Source organism: Oncorhynchus keta, chromosome 26 (assembly GCF_023373465.1).
Source record: "Oncorhynchus keta strain PuntledgeMale-10-30-2019 chromosome 26, Oket_V2, whole genome shotgun sequence".
Lineage (NCBI taxonomy): Eukaryota > Metazoa > Chordata > Actinopteri > Salmoniformes > Salmonidae > Oncorhynchus > Oncorhynchus keta.
Window position 1 is genome coordinate 12,483,853 of NC_068446.1, and position 23,531 is coordinate 12,507,383.

The 23,531-nt window shown below is 42.5% G+C and overlaps 1 protein-coding gene across 4 annotated transcripts in view; it reads right to left on the reverse strand.

Annotated features, from left to right (window-relative positions):
- Positions 1-23,531, reverse strand: part of LOC118358960 (protein cramped-like) — a 49,789-nt gene extending 26,258 nt beyond the window's left edge. Inside the window, exons 1-8 of one of the 4 annotated variants that reach the window (XR_008080043.1) lie at positions 22,162-22,349; positions 21,442-21,794; positions 17,710-17,915; positions 12,068-12,221; positions 5,142-5,225; positions 4,799-4,847; positions 3,379-3,464; positions 3,004-3,127 (exon numbers count right to left, since the gene is read on the reverse strand). Coding sequence is in view for 3 of the 4 variants with exons in the window: in XM_035737012.2 (XP_035592905.1) it covers positions 3,004-3,127; positions 3,379-3,464; positions 4,799-4,847; positions 5,142-5,225; positions 12,068-12,221; positions 17,710-17,915; positions 21,442-21,794; positions 22,162-22,211 (1,106 nt within the window). In the remaining variant the exon portion in view is untranslated. Of the gene's footprint in view, positions 1-3,003; positions 3,128-3,378; positions 3,465-4,798; positions 4,848-5,141; positions 5,226-12,067; positions 12,222-17,709; positions 17,916-21,441; positions 21,795-22,161; positions 22,350-23,071; positions 23,221-23,374 lie in introns of those variants that run through there. The other 3 variants (XM_035737013.2, XM_035737014.2, XM_035737012.2) reach the window with 3 other exon arrangements.

The following is a 23,531-nucleotide window of genomic DNA, read 5'->3' on the forward strand; positions in this document are numbered from 1 at the left end:
TCCATGATCTCGCCATCACGGTTGACAACTCCATTGTGTCCTCCTCCCAGAGCGCTAAGAACCTTGGCGTGATCCTGGACAACACCCTGTCGTTCTCAACTAACATCAAGGCGGTGGCCCGTTCCTGTAGGTTCATGCTCTACAACATCCGCAGAGTACGACCCTGCCTCACACAGGAAGCGGCGCAGGTCCTAATCCAGGCACTTGTCATCTCCCGTCTGGATTACTGCAACTCGCTGTTGGCTGGGCTCCCTGCCTGTGCCATTAAACCCTACAACTCATCCAGAACGCCGCAGCCCGTCTGGTGTTCAACCTTCCCAAGTTCTCTCACGTCACCCCGCTCCTCCGCTCTCTCCACTGGCTTCCAGTTGAAGCTCGCATCCGCTACAAGACCATGGTGCTTGCCTACGGAGCTGTGAGGGGAACGGCACCTCAGTACCTCCAGGCTCTGATCAGGCCCTACACCCAAACAATGGCACTGCGTTCATCCACCTCTGGCCTGCTCGCCTCCCTACCACTGAGGAAGTACAGTTCCCGCTCAGCCCAGTCAAAACTGTTCGCTGCTCTGGCTCCCCAATGGTGGAACACACTCCCTCACGACGCCAGGACAGCGGAGTCAATCACCACCTTCCGGAGACACCTGAAACCCCACCTCTTTAAGGAATACCTAGGATAGGATAAAGTAATCCTTCTCACCCCCCCCCCCTTAAAAGATTTAGATGCACTATTGTAAAGTGGCTGTTCCACTGGATGTCATAAGGTGAATGCACCAATTTGTAAGTCGCTCTGGATAAGAGCGTCTGCTAAATGACTTAAATGTAATGTAATGTAATGTAATGTTTGCAATTAAAGAGATCATACGTTTCCTGTAGTTCTTGACCAGGTTTGCACACTGCAGCAGGGATTTTGGCCCACTCCTCCATACAGACCTTCTCCAGATCCTTAAGGTTTCGGGGCTGTCGCTGGGCAATACGGACTTTCAGCTCCCTCCAAAGATTTTCTTTTGGGTTCAGGTCTGGAGACTAGCTAGGCCACTCCAGGACCTTGAGATGCTTCTTACGGAGCCACTCCTTAGTTGCCCTGGCTGTGTGTTTCGGGTCGTTGTCATGCTGGAAGACCCAGCCACGACCCATCTTCAATGCTCTTACTGAGGGAAGGAGGTTGTTGGCCAAGATCTCGCGATACATGGCCCCATCCATCCTCCGCTCAATACGGTGCAGTCGTCCTGTCCCCGTTGCAGAAAAGCATCCCCAAAGAATGATGTTTTCACCTCCATGCTTCACGGTTGGGATGGTGTTCTTGGGGTTGTACTCATCCTTCTTCCTCTAAACACGGCGAGTGGAGTTTAGACCAAAAAGCTCTATTTTTGTCTCATCAGACCACATGACCTTCTCCCATTCCTCTTCTGGATCATCTAGATGGTCATTGACAAACTTCAGACGGGCCTGGACATGCGCTGGCTTGAGCAGGCGCTGCAGGATTTTAATCCATGACGGCGTAGTGTGTTAATAATGGTTTTCTTTGAGACTGTGGTCCCAGCTCTCTTCAGGTCATTGACCAGGTCCTGCCGTGTAGTTCTGGGCTGATCCCTCACCTTCCTCATGATCATTGATGCCCCACATCATTGTGGAGAGGTTGGAGTCTGTTTGATTGAGTATGTGGATAAAATACAAATTAATTACTTAAAAATCATACAATGTGATTTTCTGGATTTTTGTTTTAGATTCCATCTCTCACAGTTGAAGTGTACCTATGATAAAAATTACAGACCTCTACGTGCTTTGTAAGTAGGAAAACCTGCAAAATCGGCAGTGTATCAAATATTTGTTCTCCCCACTGTATTTATATGTACATATTCTCATTCACCCCTTTAGATGTGTGTATTAGGTAGTTCTTGGGAAATTGTTAGATTACTTGTTAGATATTACTGCACTGCCGGAACTAAAAGCACAAGCATTTCGCTTCACTCACATTAACATCTGCTAACCATGTGTTTGTGACCAAGAAACTTTTACATGAATCCAAAAGCCCAGACATTTATAGGCGGGAAACCCATCTATGGGACAAACACTCAATGAATAAATATGTAGTCCATCTGAAAGATTTTTGCAAGAATTCAAGAACATGCATTTAGCCTTGCCCACATTACATAGAGGTTTTAAACCAACCAGTGCTTGTTGTAAGGCAACAAAGTCAGATTGCAGCGCAACACCTCATCTACAGTTGGGGCAATGGAATGCATAACAGTATTGTCTGCATACAGATATTAATCTGTAATATTACAAGTTTTTTTTATTTTTTGGTGTGAATTTCGTGGTATCCAATTGTTTAGTAGCTGCCATCTTGTCTCATCGCTACAACTCCCGTACGGGCCCGGGAGAGACGAAGGTTGAAAGTCAGGCATCCTCCGATACACAACCCAACCAAGCCGCACTGCTTCTTAACACAGCGCGCATCCAACCCGGGAGCCAGCCGCACCAATGTGTCGGAGGAAACACCGTGCACCTGGCAACGTTGGTTAGCGCGCACTGAGCCCGGCCAGACACAGGAGTCGCTGGTGCGCGACGAGACAAGGATATCCCTACCGGCCAAACCCTCCCTAACCCGGACAATGCTAGGCCAATTGTGCGTCGCCCCACGGACCTCCCGGTCACAGCCGGTTACGACAGAACCTGGGCGCAAACCCAGAGTGTCTGGTGGCACAGCTGGCGCTGCAGTACAATGCCCTTAACCACTGTGCCACCCGGGAGGCAATATTACAAGTTAACACATTTATTCATTTAAATAGTGTAGAGAACAGATCCCAATACTGACCCTGCGGTACACCTTTCGTAATATCCAGGAAGCTAGACTAAACACCATCCGAAAACAGTGTCTTGTCTGACATAATGCTAAAACCCCTTGCAAGAAGCCAGATCCAGGCCTACCTTTGAATGAGAATGTGATTGTCAACAGTGTCGAAGGCATTGGAAAGGACATGGTCTTTAGTCAGTTGACACTGACCTGAGGCGAGGATTATGGGCCAGACTCTGGACACGGGCCCAGGAGTGGTTGCTACGTGGCTGCAGCTCCACAGCAACCTTCAGAGGTAGACGCACAGGCTTCTGGTCCTCTTCATCACTCACTCCTAGAGAGAGTGAGTGAGCGAGATAGAAAGGGAGGTAGTTAAAGGAAAGGAGGATAAGATTTGTTCTCTCTGGTCCTGAGATGATCAGCATCATAATCACCACTTACTCTCCCTTACTCATACCGCCCCTTTCCTGAGTACTACCATGGAAATCCATCCCCTCCTGCATGACTCCGCAACATCCCCATTCATACCCTTCTTCCCGCTGTGTGAGTGTCTGTCACTGTGTGTCTGTTTGTGTGTACACTCACCATCTGGGTCACACAGCCTCTTGAGCGCACGGCACATGGGAGCTTTGATGCGCAGATTCCTGCCTTTAGAACGCACTGTGGTCGCCCTGGGAGAATTCAGCAGAACCATGAGAGAACCGCAAAACACAAACTACACCCAAATAACACTTGCACAACTATCTACACTGGACAAAAATAAAAAATAAAAGTCTAAATCTAAAGTGTTGATCCCATGTTTCAAGAGCTGAAATAAATGTTAAAAGTCCTGAAATTTTCCATTTGCACAAAGAGCTTATTTAAAAAAAAAATTTTGACTATGGAATATCAAGAAGCTGATTAAACAAGTGCACCTTGTGCTGGGGACAATACAAGTCTCAAGTTGAGAGGGAGCATGCAATTGTCATGCTGACTGCAGGTATGTCCACCAGAGCAGTTGCCAGAAAACATTAATGTTAATTTCTTTACCATAAGCTGCCCACCCACTGGGGAGCCAGGCCCAGCCAATCAGAATAAGTTTCTTTCCACAAAATGGCTTTATTACAGACAGAAATACTACTCCGATTCATCAGCTACCCGGTTGGCTGGTCTCAGGCAATCACGCAAATGGAGAATGTGGAGACTCTGGTCTGTCTTGATTACATGTAGTCTGCGGTTGTGAGGCCAGTTGGATGTACTGCCAAATTCTCTAAAACAAAGTTGGAGGCAGCTTGTGGTAGAGAAATGAACATTCAATTCTCTGCTAACTGCTCTGTTGGACATTCCTGCTGTCAGCATGCCAATTGTAAGCTCCCTATACTTGAGACATCTGTGGCATTGTGTTGTGACCAATCTGCACATTTTAAAGTGGCCTTTTATTGACCCCAGAACAAGGTGCACCTGTGCAATGATCATGCCATTTTATGAGCTTCTTGATATGCCAAACCTTATTTCAGCTCATGAAAGATGGGACCAACACATTACATGTCGCGCTTATATATTTGTTCAGTATATAACCACACTCCAGCCAGTTTATTAGGTACACCTCCCTGTTCATGAAAATGTCTCACTCCTACAGACAGTGAGTCACGTGGCCGTGGCTTGCAATATAAAGCAGGCAGACAGAGGCATTCAGTTACTGTTCGATTGAACATTAGAATGGGCAAAGCAAGAGCGTGGTATGATCATCTGTGCCAGGCTTGCCGGATCCAGTAACTCAGAGACGGCAGCCCTCATGGGATTTTCATGCACGACAGTTTAGGGTTTAGGCTGTTCTAGAGGCAAAAGGGGGTACAGACCAGGTACTAAATTGGTGTACATAATAAACTGGTGTATATAACGGTTATTTCAAATGTATAAACTATTTTTATACAAATCAACCACGTATAACCCTAAAGTCTTGGGGGAAAAATAGGTATATTTCAAAAAAATTACATTGGTATCATTTTTTTCATCTCAGTCTTACCCTTGTTGGATGAGCTCGTTAAGCTTGGCCACGTTCTTATCGTCCATCACTATAAACAACAACAGAGTTAGAAAAGCTGTGTGCGTACCTCCTTGCTCTTGCTTTGTGAAGAAAGACATTAACATAACATCTGTAATGACCTCCAACAGAGGTAGAAAAGCCAGCCATCTTTGGACACAAGACAAACACAGACATTAATAACAGAACATCCTTCATGACCCCGGCCCGGCGCAACACTTAAATCATCTCCCATGCGGCCAACCAGTCCCAGCAGCAGAAACAGAGCCAGACTGAGGTGTGTCAAACACATCGCACCACCCCACACAGACCCTGCTTGACTTACATCCTCCAACCTTCTTCCTTAGCTCAGCGTAGCAGAGGAGACCGTACAGCTCCTGAGAGGACTTCTTCAGCACACGGGAGTACACTGTGTGACAGGAGGAAATGGGCATGTTATGGTACAAAAACAAAAACTACAGCACACCAGTGATCTTGGGTGCCCCACAAACCTAAAATGGGTCACACACTGATGGTAGGATTGAAAGACAGTTTAACTCTTGCACATTTAATGAGTCGCTTATGAGTGTGTGTGTGTGTGTGTGTGTGTGTGTGAAACGTAATAGTATTCAAAAGAAGAAATTAATGCAGATTGCAGGCAAAGTTTCACTTGCGAATGTCAACTGGTCTTCATAAAAAGCAGATTGCTTGCAAAGTGTCACACTGATTTTGAAGGTTGATGTTTTTGTCAACAAACTGAAACATAAAAAGAGACTAAACAAGCGTATGATCCAAGATGGCGTAGCAGTCAGACGTCTTTGTCCTGTCCCTTGTATATATCGTTTTACATATTTTTCTTTGCCAATCTTTTAAAATATTTTGCTAAACCTCAACTTCTAAATACTCTCCTGCAACCTGCCTCACCCAATGTGGCGTGGATCTGCTTTTTTCCCCTGAAGTATTTATATTTACTTTCGATCTGGAATCCCTCAACTGAAGCAAGCCAGCTAACTACCAGCAAACCATTGCCAGCGGTCATCAGCTAACCCTTCAGCTCGGAAAGCTCTCGCCAGTTCGAACAACGTGACTAACCAGAGCCTAACGAGCCTGGGATACAATATCCGGACCCCTTCTACAGCCGGTACGGGGCACGGAACCCCGCAGATCCCCTACGACTGGAATACCGACAATCTGCCCGAGGACTCCAACAGGCCCCTCAGGCGCGACGCCCGCTGAAGGCCCATTCTGCTAACCAGCTAGGCCTGCTAGCTACCTAGAGCTACTTGGAACCCTACTAATTCCACGACTGGTCTATCGACATCATCGCACAAAGAGGCAAAAACAGACTTAAACTGCTAGCTTGCCTGCCCGATCTGTAACTGCTAGCCCCTGCTAACTGCTTGCTTGCCAACCCGGCCTACTAACTGCTAGCTTGTTTAGCCCCGGCCTACTAACTGTTAGCTTGTTAGCCTGCTAACTGTCTGAATCGCCGTGTCCCCAGCCAGCCCAACCACTCACTGGACCGATACGTTCACTTGGCTACGCATGCCTCTCTCTAATATCAATATGCCTTGTCCATTACTGTCCTGGTTAGTGATTACTGTCTTATTTCACTGTGGAGCCTCTAGCCCTGCTCAATATGCCTTAACCAACCATGTTGTTCCACCTCCTACATATGCGATAACATCACCTGGTTTAAACATCTCGAGAGACTATATCTCTCTCTTCATAACTCAATGCCTAGATTTACCTCCAATGTACTCACGTCCTACCAAAGGTATCCTGGAATGACATTGACTTCATCCCGTCAGTAGATGATGCCAGGCTATTCTTTAAAATTGCCTTCCTCACCATCTTAAATAAGCATGCCCCTCTCAAAAAATGTAGGACTAGGAATAGATATAGTCCTTGGTTCACTCCAGACCGGTCTGCCCTTGACCAGCACAAAAATATCTTGTGGCGTTCTGCATTAGCATCAAATGGCCCTGATTATGCAACTTTTCAGGGAAGTTAGGAACAAATATACACAGGCAGTTAGAAAAGCTAAGGCAAGCTTTTTCAAACTGAAATTTGCATCCTGTAGTACTAACTCAAAAAAGTTCTGGGACACTGTAAAGTCCATGGAGAATAAGAGCACCTCCTCCCAGAAGCCCACTGCTCCGAGGCTAGGAAACACTGTCACCACCGATAAATCCACCAACCTCCACAGCAACCCGCCAAAGCTCCCACCATTTCTCCTTTACCCAAATCCAGATAGCAGATGTTCTGAAAGAGCTGCAAAATCTGGACCCTCTCTTTCTAAAATTATATGCCGAAATTGTTGCAACCCCTATTACTAGCCTGTTCAACCTCTTTCGTATCATCTGAGATTCCCAAAGATTGGAAAGCTGCCGCGGTCATCCCCCTTCAAAGGGGGTGACACTTTAGACCCAAACTGCCACAGACCTATATCTATCCTACCCTACCCTGTGTTTCAAAGCCAAGTTAACTTTTTATGGCTGGGGGGCGGGGGGGGGGGGGCAGTATTGAGTAGCTTGGATGAATAAGGTGCCTAAAGTAAACTGCCTGCTCAGTCTCAGTTTCAAATTTTTGCATTTTATTATTAGTATTGGATAGAAAACACTGAAGTTTCTAAAACTGTTTGATTGATGTCTGAGTATAACAGAACTCATATTGGCAGGCAAAATCCTGAGTTGAGAAATCAAAACAGGAAGTCAGAAATCTGAGCTTTGTTTTTATTCACCAGAGTCCCCAATGAAATCCCCTTGAGACATGATGTTGCACTGCCTAGGGGTTCCACTAGATGTCAACCATCAATAGAAATTATAATGAGACTTCTATGATGTTGTGGGAGTGAATGATAGCAGAATCAGTCAGGTGTCAGGCAGTCAGCCATTTTCTGATCATGTTTATTCCTCATGGTAGTCACTTGCGTTCCATTGCTCATGAAGACAAGAAGGAGTACTCCGGTTGGAACTTTATTGAAGCTATATGTTAAACACATCTTAATGATTGATTCTGTACTTAGTTTTAAATGTTTCGTCAACCAGTAATATCACTTTTTGTCCGATATAACGCTGACCAGAATTAGCGTTTGGATATGTATACCAAACGCGCTAACAAAAGGAGGTATTTGGACATAAATAAAGGATATTATCAAACAAAACAAACATTTATTGTGGACATGGGATTCCTGGAGTGCTTTCTGATGTAGATAATCAAAGGTAAGGGAATATTTATCATGTAATTTCTCATTTATGTTGACGCCATCTTTGCGGCTGTGGTGTTTTTTACTTCTGAGCACCGTCTCAGATTATTGCATGCGTTTCTTTCTCCGTAAAGTTTTTTTAAAAATCTGACACAGCGGTTGCATTAAAGAGAGGTATATCTATAATTCCATGTGTATAAATTGTATTATCATCTACATTTATGATGAGTATTTCTGTTGAATGATGTGGCTATGCAAAATCACTGGATGTTTTTGGAACTAGTGAATCTAATACGCCAAATGTAAACTCAGATTTTCTGATATAAATATGAACTTTATCAAACAAAACATGCATTATTGTGTAACATGAAGTCCTATGAGTGTCATCTGATGAAGATGATGAAAGGTTACTGATTGATTTTATCTCAATATGTGCTTTTTCACTCTCTCTTTAGCTGGTAAAATTGGCTGTGTATTTTAGTGAAGTGACCTAACATAATCGTTTGTGGTGCTTTCTCCGTAAATCCTATTTGAAATCGGACACTGTGGTGGGATTAACAACAAGACTACCTTGATAACGATATAAGATACATGTATGTTTGAGGAATTTGAATTATGAGATTTCTGTTCTTTTGAATATGGCGCCCTGTACTAGAGGTTGACCCATTAATTAAGGCTGATTTCAAGTTTTCATAACAAATCGGAAATCGGTATTTTTGGGCGCCGATTTTGCCGTTAATTTAATTTTTTTTTTTACACCTTTTAAAAATATTTTATTAACTAGGCAAGTCAGTTTGATTTTTACCTTGTCAGCTCGGGGATCCATTCTTGCAACCTTACAGTTAACTAGTCAAACGCTCTAACCACCTGCCTCACGAGGAGCCATCCTGTTACGCAAAAGCAGTAAGCCAAAGTAAATTGATAGCTAGCATTAAACTTATCTTATAAAAAACAATCAATCAATGACTGTCGTTGCTCCAGTGTGTACTTACCATTAACATAAATGCCTTTCTTAAAATCAATACACAAGTATATATTTTTAAACCTGCATATTTAGCTAAAAGAAATCCAGTTTAGCAGGCAATATTATCCAGGTGAAATTGTGTCAGGGTATATGCAACAGTTTGGGCCGCCTGGCTCTTTGCGAACTAATTAGCCAGAATATTACGTAATTATGACATAACATTGAAGGTTGTGCAATGTAACAGGAATATTTAGACTCATGGATGACACCCGTTAGATCAAATACGGAACGGAATAAACGTTTTGTTTGAAGTTAGTTTCCGGATTTGACCTAAGGCTCGTATTTCTGTGTGTTTATTATAGTTAAGTCTATGATTTGATTTTTGATAGAGCAGTCTGACTGAGGGGGTGGTAGGCAGCAGCAGGCTCGTAATAGTCAAAGGTATATGGTTTAGAGAGAAATAGTCGACGCGTTATAATTCCTGTAATAACTTGCAGCTGAACTTGAAAGGGGTTCCTTCGTTATTTTACCGTCCATGTCTTCCATAGAGAATGTCTTGATCTACATCCAATAAGGTCTGTGTTTCGTGCAGGCTTAAATAAACCGCCTCTGCGTTTTGACACCTGTGTAAATCTCACTCGGATAAAGTTAACGTTTGTCCAGATATTTTCATAAATTCACTCTACAAAAAAATATCTTCACTTATATTTAGCCAATATTGATCAGAGTTACCTTGTCCTATGGATATCTACAGTTATAAAATTGGCACGGTGGTGTAAGCCTACACGAAACAGACCTTATTTTAAGTGAATCTAAAAATATCCTATGTAATAAATGAAGGAACCGCTTTTCAGATTTTGCTAGGTGTCATGGCAATTATGACTCCCACTTTGGTCGTCAATTCTTACCATGTCCATTATTATTAAAATAGGATTTCCTGCATATAGAAATTACAGTTTGTTTTCAACATTCATTACAGGTAACTTAAACTCTATTTTTATTCAAACAGTTGAGAGTATTTGTCTCCTAAGCAGACTCTCCAGTATCATTGTCACTTCAGAGCTGTGTGTGTGTTTTACAGATGGAAGAGAAAAGCAGAGCACCAGTGTGGGACTATTACATGGAGCAAGGTGTCTTATTTGTGATAAAGATGTCAGCAACAGCTAAATAAAAAAAAATACCACCAACCTGTGGAATCACCATCCAAAAGCCCATATGTATTATATTAAGTTAAAATAAGTGTTCATTCAGTAATGTTGCAATTTTCATTATTACAAAAATGTGTGCATATACACACTTAAAAAAATATATATATATATGGGTCCTCCAATATTTGGTATCGGCGTTGAAAAATCATAATCGGTCGACCTCTACCCTGTACCATCACTGGTTGTTGTTATATTGCTCCCGGTAACGGGATCTCAGCCATAAGAAGTTAAACAGATTACTGACCATTTAGAATCCCACCATACCTTCTCCGCTATGCGATCTGGTTTCAGAGCTGGTCATGGGTGCACCTCAGCCACACTCAAGGTTCTAAACGACATCATAACCGCCATCGATAAGAGACATTACTGTGCGGCCATATTCATCGACCTGGCCAAGGCTTTCAACTCTGTCAATCACAACATTCTTATTGGCAGACTCGACAGCCTTGGTTTCTCAAAATGATTGCCTCGCCTGGTTTACAACTACTTCTCTGATAGAGTTCAGTGTGTCAAATCAGAGGGCCTGTTGCCCGGACCTCTGGCAGTCTCTATAGTGTGCCACAGGGTTCAATTCTCAGGCCGACTCTCTTTTCTGTATATATATCATTGATGTCGCTCTTGCTGCTGGTGATTCTCTGATACACCTCTACCTCAGACGACACCATTCTGTATACTTCTGGCCCCTCCTTGGACACTGTGTTAACTAACCTCCAGACGAGCTTCAATGCCATACAACTCTCCTTCCGTGGCCTCCAACTGCTCTTAAAAGCAAGTAAAACTAAATGCATGCTATTCAATCGATCACTGCCTGCACCTGCTCGCCCGTCCAGCATCACTACTCTGGACAGCTCTGACTTAGAATACGTGGACAACTACAAATACCTGGGTGTCTGGTTAGACTAAACTCTCCTTCCAGACTCACATTAAGCATCTCCAATCCAAAATTAAATCTAGAATTGGCTTCCTATTTCGCAACAAAGCATCATTCACTCATGCTGCCAAACATACCCTCGTAAAACTGACCATCCTACTAATCCACAACTTCAGTGAAGTCCTCTATGAAATAGCCTCCAACACTCTACTCAACAAACTGGATGCAGTCTATCACAGTGCCATCCGTTTTGTCACCAAAGCCCCATACACTACCCACCATTGCGAACTGTACGCTCTCATTGGTTGGCCCTCACTTCATACTCGTCGCCAAGATTCTGCTAGGTAAAGTCCCGCCTTATCTCAGCTCACTGGTAACCATAGCAGCACGCGCTCCAGCAGGTATATCTCACTGGTCACCCCCAAAGCCAATTCCTCCTTTGGTCGTCTTTACTTCCAGTTCTCTGCTGCCCATGACTGGAACGAATTGGAAAAATCTCTGAAGCTGGAGACTCACATCTCCCTCACTAGTTTTAAGTACCAGCTGTCAGAGCAGCTCACAGATCACTGCACATAGATGGGCTGTTTACAGATGGGCTATCTACCTACCTCATCCCCATACTGGTATTTATTTAGCTCCTTTGCACCCCAGTAGCTCTACTTGCACAATCATCTTCTGCCCATCTACCATTCCAGTGTTTAATTGCTATATTGTAATTACTTCGCCACCATGGCCTATTTATTTTGTTAACTTACCTCATTTGCACTCACTGTATATACTTTTATTTTGTTTTACTGTATTATTGACTATGTTTTGTTTATTCCATGTGTAACTCTGTTGTTGTATGTGTCGAATTGCTACGCTTTATCTTGGCCAGGTCGCAGTTGCAAATGAGAACTTGTTCTGAACTAGCCTACCTGGTTAAATAAAACATGTAAATTAACAAGCAAGAGGTGAGTGGAGATTTCGATTTGAGAAATAACGAGAGAAGAGAGCGAGACAGAGAGATAAGCTAGCTTACCATTGGCGAAGTCGATGTGCTTGGATATCTTGTGCCAGGTGCGGTAGTAGAAGTGTCGGACTTGCTCTTTGTTCTTCACCATGCTGGCTGGCTTCCCCTTCTTCTTATGCTTCAACGCTATGTTTGTCTGGATCGCCTCAAAGTCCTTCCCATGCTACAGAGAGCGAGACACACCACTAGAGATATCGAAGTTGTTGGAGTAGGGGGCACACAATTGCTAATAAGTGTTATTGTAATGACTGGAAGTCTATGGGTATCCGAATTTGCTTGTGAAACTACCTCCAACTTCCTTAATACTGGACACAGACATAAAAAGTATCCACAAGTTCATCTGACTCTGGGGAAGTAGATAAAGGACCACATTGCCAAAATCCCGAAGTATCCCTTTAAGTAACCGCATCATATTCTAACTTTTTGTAAACTAATGTTGATCACTTACCCAGCACTTTAGACAAAAACTTAAGGGTATGACATCTTGGTCTACTACTCTGCTATTTAAATCTGGAATCAGAACAGAATTATCTACTACCAATCAAGAGGTACAGCTGTTTTAGTAACCACATTACCTAAATGAGCTAACTTTCCACTGTTGAATTAACTCTTCAGACCTCAATAGAATGCTTGCATAGATCACTGAGAATTTTCTAGATAAAGCTAATTCTCACATTTCAAACAGTTTTAAAAGAGCACAACCTCCTCTTTAATATGACACCACAGCAAAGTCTATGGGAATAAGACTCACCTTATCTTCCATTGTGTAAACACCTAATACATCAAAAAAAGCCTAGAGTATTTAAATTGTAGTAAACTTGACAAAATTACACACAAAATGAACAAAGTATATTATACTTATAAATATGTACATAGAAATTATCCAAAAACGTGACTAGAGGATAATATTCCAAAAGCATTTCAAAACCCACACGAAGTAGGCAATTTGATTGTTACAGAAGTAAGAACCGTTGTCAATGTAAAAATGCAAACAACTATTCGTATAGTTGGTACATACCAGGCCAGACACAAAATGTAGAAATAGCTTACTTTGACAACAATTCAGTGAATGCTACGAGTACAAGAGACAGATGAAGAGATAAGATAATTGTTCAGAGAAAAGATGTCTGTTGTATGAGAAATTCTTATTTCACACCGTCACTTTAGTGTTCGCCTTTAGCCTACATGTCATGGAACTCCTGGAAGTGCAGCCTCATCCTGCAAAGTGGCACGAGCACGTTGAGCACGGAAAGGTGGTTTCTACACATCTCCCACTCTTTGCCCTGCATCCACTACGAATACACACCCTCTCGGGTGGCCTTAACTTCACCCGCTTTCAAATGAGTTACAACTCAGTCCACACGCCCTGGTACACTCGTAGCTCCCCTCTTCCTGCCATTGAAGCCACAAAGTGATAGCAGAAGCTGCATTTTGAATGCCTTCAAGGACCAGCACCTGCAGATTAGCATAGCAAAATATTCCCTACAAAATTCTGTCAGTTTAAGGTAGAGACATCAGTTTTTTTTGCATTGGATGTCTCAATCCTACGCAACTGTCGATGTCACACTTCCGCATCTGTGGTGAGAGAGGTGTTTTTCAGACCATGAGGCATCCCAAAAACCAGTCTTCTCACAAAATCATCTGTAGCATCCAAAAGGTTATGACCCCTCTATGGAAAGACAAGACTCTCACGAACACGTACATTCTGCTCTAAGAAGCCCACAGGCCTCACAAGAATCATCTGAAGGTCCCCCGGTACGAGTTGAAAAAAATGATTGGAAGTACAGTACCAGTCAAAAGTTCAGACACACCTACTCATTCAAAGGTTTAGCTATTATTTTTATATTATTTTATTTACAATTTTCTACATTGTAGAATAATAGTGACGACATCAAAACTATGAAATAACACATATGGAATCATGTCGTAACCCAACACTGTAAAATCAAAATATATTTGACATTCTTCAAAGTAGCCACCCTTTGCCTCGATGACAGCCTTGCACTCCTGACATTCTCTCAACCAGCTTCATGAGGTAGTCACCTGGAAAGCAGCAGCTTCTCTTCCTGTGGTCCGGCAAAATTAAGGCACTTATAACATTTAAAAAAATGATAGTTTTGGCAAGTCGATTAGAACATCTACTTTGTGCATGACAAGTAATTTTTCCAACAAAATGCTAACAGACAGATTGTCACTATCACAATTCCAGTGGGTCCGAAGTTTACACACACTAAATTGACTGTGCCTTTAAACAGCTTGGAAAATTCAAAAAAAAAATGTCACGCCTTTAGAAACTTCTGATAGGCTAATTGACATCATTTGGAGTCAATTGGAGGCGTACATGTGAATGTATTTCAAGGCCTACCTTCAAACTCAGTGCCTCTTTGCTTGACATCATGGGAAAAACAAAATAAATCACCCAAGAAAAATTGTAGACCTCCACAAGTCTGGTTCATCCTTGGGAGCAATTTCCAAATGCCTGAAGGTACCACGTTAATTTGTACAAACAACAGTATGCAAGAAGAAACACCATGGGACCACGCAGCAGTCATACCACTCAGGAAGAGACACGTTCTGTCTCCTAGAGATGAACGTACTTAGGTGCGAAAAGTGCAAATCAATCCCAGAACAGCAGCAAAGGACCTTGTGAAGATGCAGGAGGAAACAGGTATAAAATATTTTATATCCATGTAAACTTTTCAGTTCTCACACACAACAACTTTAGTTTAGACATTTTAATTCAAATGAGAGCTGAGTAGCCTATTCAGTACAGTCAGTCAGCATAAGTGATACTTATTTTCCTGCAACTTTCTAAAACAGCACAGGAATACTCGTCTGTGTGTGCACGTATGTCTACACTTTGTGTAGCTGTTAGCAATGATGATAATGATAACCTTCTTTTGGTAGAGATCGAAAGACGTTCCCCTAAATGTTTCACAATGAAGAAAATCGCTCTTCCATTTCCTGGTTGCTAAAAATCAAAATAGTTTGCCTAATTTCAGTTAGTGACAAAACAAGCATGCAGTGTAGATAATCATTGGGCACCCGAGTGGCGCAGCGGTCTAAGGCACTGCATCTCAGTGCAAGAGGCGTCACTACAGTCTCTTGGTACGAATCCAGGCTGTATCACATCCGGCCATGATTGGAAGTCCCATAGGGCAGCGCAAAATTGGACCAGCGCCGTCCGGGTTTAGCCAGAGTAGGTCGTCATTGTAAATAAGAATATGTTCTTAAAATGACTTGCCTAGTTAAATAAAAATTGTCCTATCAAAAACTGCTATGAAATATTTTCCATTCCAAGAAATATTGCATTTTCAGCTGGTGAACACAAACAAAAGTAAAATATGCAAAAACTAAACTTAAGAATGGGAAGCATAGAAATAGCACACAGAACAGATATCCTACTTAGACTTGCTTTCATTGAGAATTACAGCTCAATAACTCACATTTGTGAATTTTGTGAAGTCACCCAAAAAGTTACTTATTGCAGCATTAACTACAAAGTAGCCCATGCCAACCCAGAGGACGTCATGAACATCCTACTGTCGTCCTAATAGGTTGTGAAAAAATTAAGTTGTAATTTATTTAAAACCTCAACAATGCCCGTCTTCTGTACTCTATTATTAGGGTTTGTATTCAAGCGGGAGAGTGCATAAAAGTGAAGAAGTCAAAGTAGAGTTATTTCTGATGAAATGAGTTAACATTTCAAAGCCCCACATTCCAAAGTAAGGTTCAACTAAACTAAGCAAAAAAAACAAAAAACTAAAAGTCCTCACTGTCAACTGCATTTATTTTCAGCAAACTTAATGTGTAAATATCTGTATGAATATAACAAGATTCAACAACTGAACAAGTTCCACAGACATGTAACTAACAGAAATGGAATAATGCATCCCTGAACGGGGGGTCAAAATCAAAAGTCAGTATCTGGTGTGTCCACCAGCTGCATTAAGTACTGCAGTGCATCTCCTCCTCATGGGACTGCACCAGATTTGCCAATTCTTGCTGTGAGATATTACTCCACTCTTCTACCAAGGCAACTGCCAGGTCCCAGACATGCTCAATGGGATTGAGATCCAGGCTCTTCACTGGCCATGGCAGAACACTGACATTCCTGTCTTGCAGGAAATCATGCACAGAACGAGCAGTATGGCTGGTGACATTGTCATGATGGAGGGTCATGTCAGGATGAGCCTGCAGGAAGGGTACCAGGAGGGAGGAGGATGTCATCCCTGTAACGCACAGTGTTGAGATTGCCTGCAATGATAAACTCAGTCCGATGATGCTGTGACACACTGCACCAGACCATGACGGATCCTCCACCTCCAAATCGATCGAGCTCCAGAGTACAGGCCTCGGTGTAACACTCATTCCTTCAACGATAAATGTGAATCCAACCCCTGGTGAGACAAAACTCAGTGAAGAGCACATTTTGCCAGTCCTGTCTGGTCCAGCGACGGTGGGTTTGTGCCCAAAGGCGACGTTGTTGTCGGTGATGTCTGGTGAGGACCTGCCTTACAACAGGCCTACAAACCCTCAGTCCAGCCTCTCTCAGTCTATTGCGGACAGTCTGAGCACTGATGGAAGGATTGCGCATTCCTGGTGTAACTCGGGCAGTTGTAGCTATCCTGTACCTGTTCCGCAGGTGTGGTGTTCAGCTGTACCGATCCTGTGCAGGTGTTGTTACACGTGGTCTGCCACTGCGAGGACAATCAGCTGTCCGTTCTGTCTTCCTGTAGCACTGTCTTAGGCGTCTCACAGTACGGACATGGCAATTTATTGCCCTGGCCACATCTGCAGTCCTCATGCCTCCTTGCAGCATGCCTAAGGCACGTTCACGCAGATGAGCAGGGACCCTAGGCATCTTTCTTTTGGTGTTTTTCAGAGTCAGTAGAAATGCCTCTAGTGTCTTAAGTTCTCATAACTGTAACCTTAATTGCCTACCGCCGGTAAGCTGTTAGTGTGTTGACGACCGTTCCACAGGTGCATGTTCATTCATTGTTTATGGTTCATTGAACAAGCATGGGAAACAGTGTTTAAACCCTTTACAATGGAGATCTGAAGTTATTTGGATTTTTACGAATTATCTGTGAAAGACAGGGTGCTGAAAAAGGGATGCATCTTTTTTTTCCTGAGTTCACTTGTGGTTTGATAACAATTACCTTGTTTAGTAATGTTACCTGGCTAAGTTAGATAGCCAAGGTACCATGTTATGCACATTTGGATGGCGCAGGAGAGATGCTTCAAAGGTAGGATGCATATGCCTAATCAATGTAATTCTGAATTAGTTTAGTAGTATATCAAAGTAATCAGACCAAATATTTTACTAAATGTAACTTAAGACTATGTAGATGCTTTGCTTCAAATAGTAAAGTAAAACGGTTTTAACTTCTTACAAAAATACTAAAGCACGCCCCACAATATTACTTAACGTAAAGTTCCTATCTAGCTATTATTAAACACTATATTTGAATGAGTCCAGGAAAGGCACTAAAAATAAAATAAGTGTTATTTTTATGAAGTAGCTCATAAAAAAAAAAGCTCTTTGGAAAGAAAACATTAGCTGTATTTTTCAGACATTGTCTTCAGATGCACAGGCGCTTCCACTGCACCTACACTTATATTTCGTACTACTCAACAAGTTGACTTACCTCATAGAGCCCTTCGAAGAAGCTGTTCTTGTCCTCTGCACTCCAGGACTCCCACTGTCTCCTGGGTCTCTTCTGGCTGCCCACTGGCTTCTCCTTGTCCCCGGGTCCTTGGCCTCGAGGGGCAGCCTTGCCTGAGGGCCCCGTAGAGCCCGACGTGGAGCCGGACTGACCAGCCGATACCTGGTGAAAGGGACCATTCTCTGAACCTGTGTGAGAGAGAGGGTGAGGAAAAGTACACTGAACAAAAAATATAAACCGCAACAAATAAAATTTGATTTGTCACAAGCACCAAATAAACTCAGCAAAAGATACATCCCTTTTTCACGACCCGGTCTTTCAAAGATAATTCGCAAAAATCCCAAAACTTAAGATCTTCATTGTAAAGGGTTTAAACACTGTTTCCCATGCTTGTTCAATGAACCATAAACAATTAATGAACATGCACCTGTGGAACGGTCGTTAAGACTAACAGCTTACAGACGGTAGGCAATTAAGGTCACAGTTATGAAAACGTAGGACACTAGAGGCATTTCTACTGATTCTGAAAAACAACCAAAAGAAAGATGCCCAGGGTCCCTGCACATCTGTGTGAACATGCCTTAGGCATGCTGCAAGGAGGCATGAGGACTGCAGATGTGGCCAGGGCAATAAATTGCTATGTCCGTACTGTGAGACGCAGAGCTACAGGGAGACAGGACGGACAGCTGGTCGTCCTCGCAGTGGCAGACCACGTGTAACAACACCTCCACTCAAATCAGCAAACCGCTCGTCCACATAACTGCCCAGTACAGTTGAAACCGGGATTAATCCGTGAGGGGCACTTCTCCAGCATGCCAGTGGCCATCGAAGGGAGCATTTGCCCACTGAAGTCTGTTACGACGCCGAATTGCAGTCAGGTCAAGACCCTGGTGAGGACGACGTGTACGCAAGAGAAGCTTCCCTGAGATGGCTTGTGCAGAAAATATTCAGTTGTGCAAACCCACAGTTTCATCAGCTGTCCTGGTGGCGTTTTATTTTCCCCTGCACAAGATGCACCTGTATAATCAGCTTCTTTATAAACCACTCCTGTAAAGTGGATGGATTATCTTGGCAAAGGAGAAATGCTCAGTAACAGGAATGTAAACAACTTTGTGCACAACATTTGAGAAGATTTTTGTGCATATGGAACATGTGGGATTTTATTTCAGCTCATGTAACCAACACGTTGCTTTTATATTTTTGTTAAGTGTATGAGTGTTTTAGAGACCGTGAGTGATTGAATGTACATGCGAGAGTGAGTTGTGTGAGTGAAAGAAGGTAGGAGAATGAACAAGAGAAAAGCAAGTGTCAACAACCTAAATATCATACCAAATGCTCACGTTGAGTAGAGGGGCAGAAGAAGCAGATGGCGGCGGGGGGGGTTGTTTACATTGCTTAAGTAACTTGTCCCTACTAGAGTTCGACCGATTATGATTTTTCAACGCTGATACTGATTAATCGGGCGATTTATTTACATTTGTAATAATGACAATTACAACCATACGGAATTAACTTATTTTAACTTAATATAATACATAAATAAAAATCTATTTAGTCTCATAAATAATTAAACATGTTCAATTTAGTTTAAATTATGCAAAAACAGTGTTTGAGAAGACAGCAAAAGTGCAATATGTGCCATGTAAAAAAGCTAACGTTTAAGTTCCTTGCTCAGAACATATGAAAGCTGGTGGTTCCTTTTAGCATGAGTCTTCAATATTCCCAGTTAAGAAGTTTTAGGTTGTAGTTATTATGGGACTATTTCTCTCTACCATTTGTGTTTCATACACCTTTGACTATTGGATGTTCTTATCGGCACTATAGATATTGCCAGCCTAATCTCGGGAGTTGATGGGCTTGAAGTCATAAACAGCGCTGTGCTTCAAGCATTGCGAAGAGCTGTTGGCAAACGCAGGAAAGTGTCGTTTCAATTAATGCTTACGAGCCTGCTGCTGCCTACCACTGCTCAGTCAGACTGCTCTATCAAATCATAGACTTAATTATAATAATATACACACACAGAAATACGAGACATAAGGTCATTAATATGGTCAAATCCGGAAACTGTCCTTTCAAAAACAAAACGTTTATTCTTTCAGTGGCATACAGAACCGTTCCGTATTTTATAGAATGGGTGGCAACCCTTTGTCTAAATATTGCTGTTATATTGCACAACCTTAAACGTTATGTCATAATTATGTAAAATTCAGGCAAATGAATTAGTCTTTGTTTGGAAGAAATAGTCTTCACACAGTTCGCAACAAGCCAGGCAGCCCAAACTGCTGCGTATACCGACTCTGCTTGCACTGAACGCAAGACAAGTGACGACTTCCCTCATTAACATAGCCCCCTAACATGAATTTCTTTCAACTAAATATGCAGGTTAAAACAATATATACTTCTGTGTATTGATTTTAAGAAAGACATGGATCTTTATGGTTAGGTACATTTGTGCAACGACAGTGCTTTTGTCGACAATGCGCTTTTGTTAATAAAATCACCCGTTTTGGCGAAGTTGAAGTAGGCTGTGATTCGATGATAAATTAACAGGTGTAACGGATGTGAAACGGCGAGCTAGTTAGCGGTGGTGCGCGCTAAATAGCGTTTCAAACGGTGACGTCACTTGCTCAGACCTTGAAGTAGTGGTTCCCCTTGCTCTGCAAGGGCCGTGGCTTTTGTGGAGCGATGGGTAACGATGCTTCGTGGGTGAATGTTGTTGATGTGTGCAGAGGGTCCCTGGTTCGCACCCGGGTATGGGCGAGGGGACGGTGTAAAGTTATACTGTTGCACAGGCACCCCATTGATTATTTGCAACGCAGGACAAGCTAGTTAAACTAGTAATATCATCAACCATGTGTAGTTAACTAGTGATTATGTTAAGATTGCTTTTTTTTAATATATAAGTTAAATGCTAGCTAGCAACTTGCTGCACTTGCGTAACAGGTGGTCAAGCCTGCCACGCAGTCTCCTCGTGGAGTGCAATGTAATCGGTCATAATCGGTGTCCAAAAATGCAGATTACCGACTTATGAAAACTTGAAAACTGCCATGCCGATTAAAATCGGCCAACCTCTAGTCCCTACGCCTATAGCAACAGAGGAGAAAGAGACCAATAGCTTTAAAAATAAAAAGAACTGGTTAGAATGCCCGTTTTAGCACAAACAGTCAGACTGAGGCCAGCGTGTCACAACATCATCGTAAGGTCTGCAATGAGGAGTGGAGCAAAGTTCCAAAAACAACATGTGAGGCTGGCTTGGAGCAACACTGGCCGCCACCTCAATGTGCAAGTCAGGAGAGACAGACACACAACCCAATCCTGGACAACAGAGTGAGCACTGCTTCTAAAAAATATTATGTTGAGTTATAATTATTTTATGTTGAGTAGTATACCAATACCGCAAAATGGGCATTCAATAAAATATTTAAAATGCTGACATCCTACATCAGTCTCCCTCTCATAAGCAATAATATGGGAAGGCCTCACAACTTGAATGCAATTAAGTGGTTTCCAGGCTCCTGCTATCTAAACAATTAAAGTGTCCCTTTTGTATAGATAGGGGCAGCATAAACACAATATCCTGCAATCAGAACACTGACCACCACCAATAGATGGACCTAGCTACTTTTGCCAAATACAAACGGGGAGTAGAGGGATGGGGTACTCCTATAACACATAAAACAGGTGACCCCTGGCACAAACACTTTCACATCATACCTTTCGATTTCGCCCCGTTGTGACCATTGATAGTTGGGGCGATGGAATCCTTCCGGATTCGTTTGCTTGGGGGTCGAACGCTGGATCTCAGAAAATGATGCTGGTCGTGACTCCGTGCTGTCGAGGACCGGGGCTGTTGGCTCGAGCAAGGTCCAGACGGGTTCGATACGGAGGTGGTAATAACCGGTGCTGAACTGGTGCAGCCCGTAGTTGATAGAGTATGGATTTCCATTCCGTCTCTCTTTGTACTTCGCTCATCGCTCCCCTGATCTCCGCTCTCCTCGTCACAACCGTCAAGCTTTCTGCCCGAATTATTCGTGTCATCGACACCGTCTTTAAGCACAACTGTCATCCTGGCAAAACACAATCAATACAAATGTTTGACATTTAAAAGACATCACAACGCAAATCAACTTTAAAAGGACGACGTTCGTTCTCTCAACATGGCCGCCGCTGCTGGTTTCAAATCCCCTCAGTCCAATCGACACACGAACATTGTCTGCATGTTTTCATTTACATTTTGAAAGCTAAATATTACTATACCTTGTTCGTGTGTTTTTGTTAGTCATCTTAAACTTCTAACAGTTTACATAGGTTTATTTTTTATCCGAAATTCAAATGCGAGCGCCCCTGAGTTTAGCGCCCGCTGAAACGACAATGTAAAACCTTTTCTATACAATCGACCTCTATTTAAAGTGCTTCTTTATCAGACAAGGTTACCCATTTTCATGCTCTTCGACAGCAGACGATGTGCTCTTTCTTTTCACCATCGACCCGACGGTTTTGGTATGCAACAGTATATAAAATTGGGCATATTCAAAGCATGAACAGGGTCTAGCCGCGACTATCTTCACCTCGCTCAAGCTGTGACTGAATTTAACTCTGCGCAGCTCAACTGTTCACTATCCGAGTACCACACTCTTACTCTCAATTTATTGCCGTAGACGAGGTGAAATATTTGACCAAACATGTAACTAACTATATAACATGCTTCAAACGCTCAAAATAAATAATCTGAATAAACTAGCAGGTTTTAGTTTTTACTACAGCCACAAGAGCACAGAACGCTCGCAGTCTCAATTTTGCTTCACCCCCCCATCTCCAGAATTGTTGTTTTCAACATTGATGTTTGACGACATTATGTTAACTGCATAAAAAAAGTTGCTTCTGATATGAACTCAGCTTTAGAAAGCAACAGCGGATACCACAAGCACTCGAACCAATAGAATAGTGTTCAACTACAACAATATCTAATCCATATATACATAGAGCAGACACTGCATTTAACTTAAATTGCAAGATACATATTACTTCTAACATGCACTGATACAGGTGTTTCATCTCTTTAGACGTCTTCAAATAGGAAAGAAACATTACTACTGTAGCTACAACTTTAAACAACTGTCACCCTAACTAAATTCTTTGAAATTCATTCCCATGCAGGGAAACAAGACACATTACTGTGTCAGATGTATGTGTTCTCTAAATCATGATTGTCCAACCTAATGAGAACTCTTTTAAAACTCAAATTTACAAAATAATATTTGTTTACTGCAGAAATATGAGTAGCTAATTGAATAATCTATCGTTTGTTTAAATTATTGCTTTATTCTGTGGTTGCTATCCTCACCTCAGCTGATAGATCAGTAGACAGAATCAGCTGTTATCTTTCCACTCGTAACCCGTGTCATTTCTATAGGTACATTTTAGGAGGAGCGGGATACACACTTCAAAAAGCAACTAACGTTGCACTGGTGCTAGCTACTCGCTAACGTTACTAGCTAAATTAACTTTGGTGATGTGCGGCCAAAACCTAGTCAACTAATGATACTTGATAGCAAAGGAATAGTCTGAAGCACAAATTCACACGAAATTATGCACAGTATTGCATTCAGTTGCAGTGAGACAAAGATTAAGCAATTCACAAAATTACCTTGTCTTGACTTTCGTGTTCACGACTTCATGAGGAAACGTGCAAACTAAACCAACTCCGATTGACAGCCCTCTCCTGCACAAGCACGCCCACTCCAACTCAAAAACAAATCTCCTGATTAGTCAGTTGAGGGAGAAAGACATATGATTGACATCCA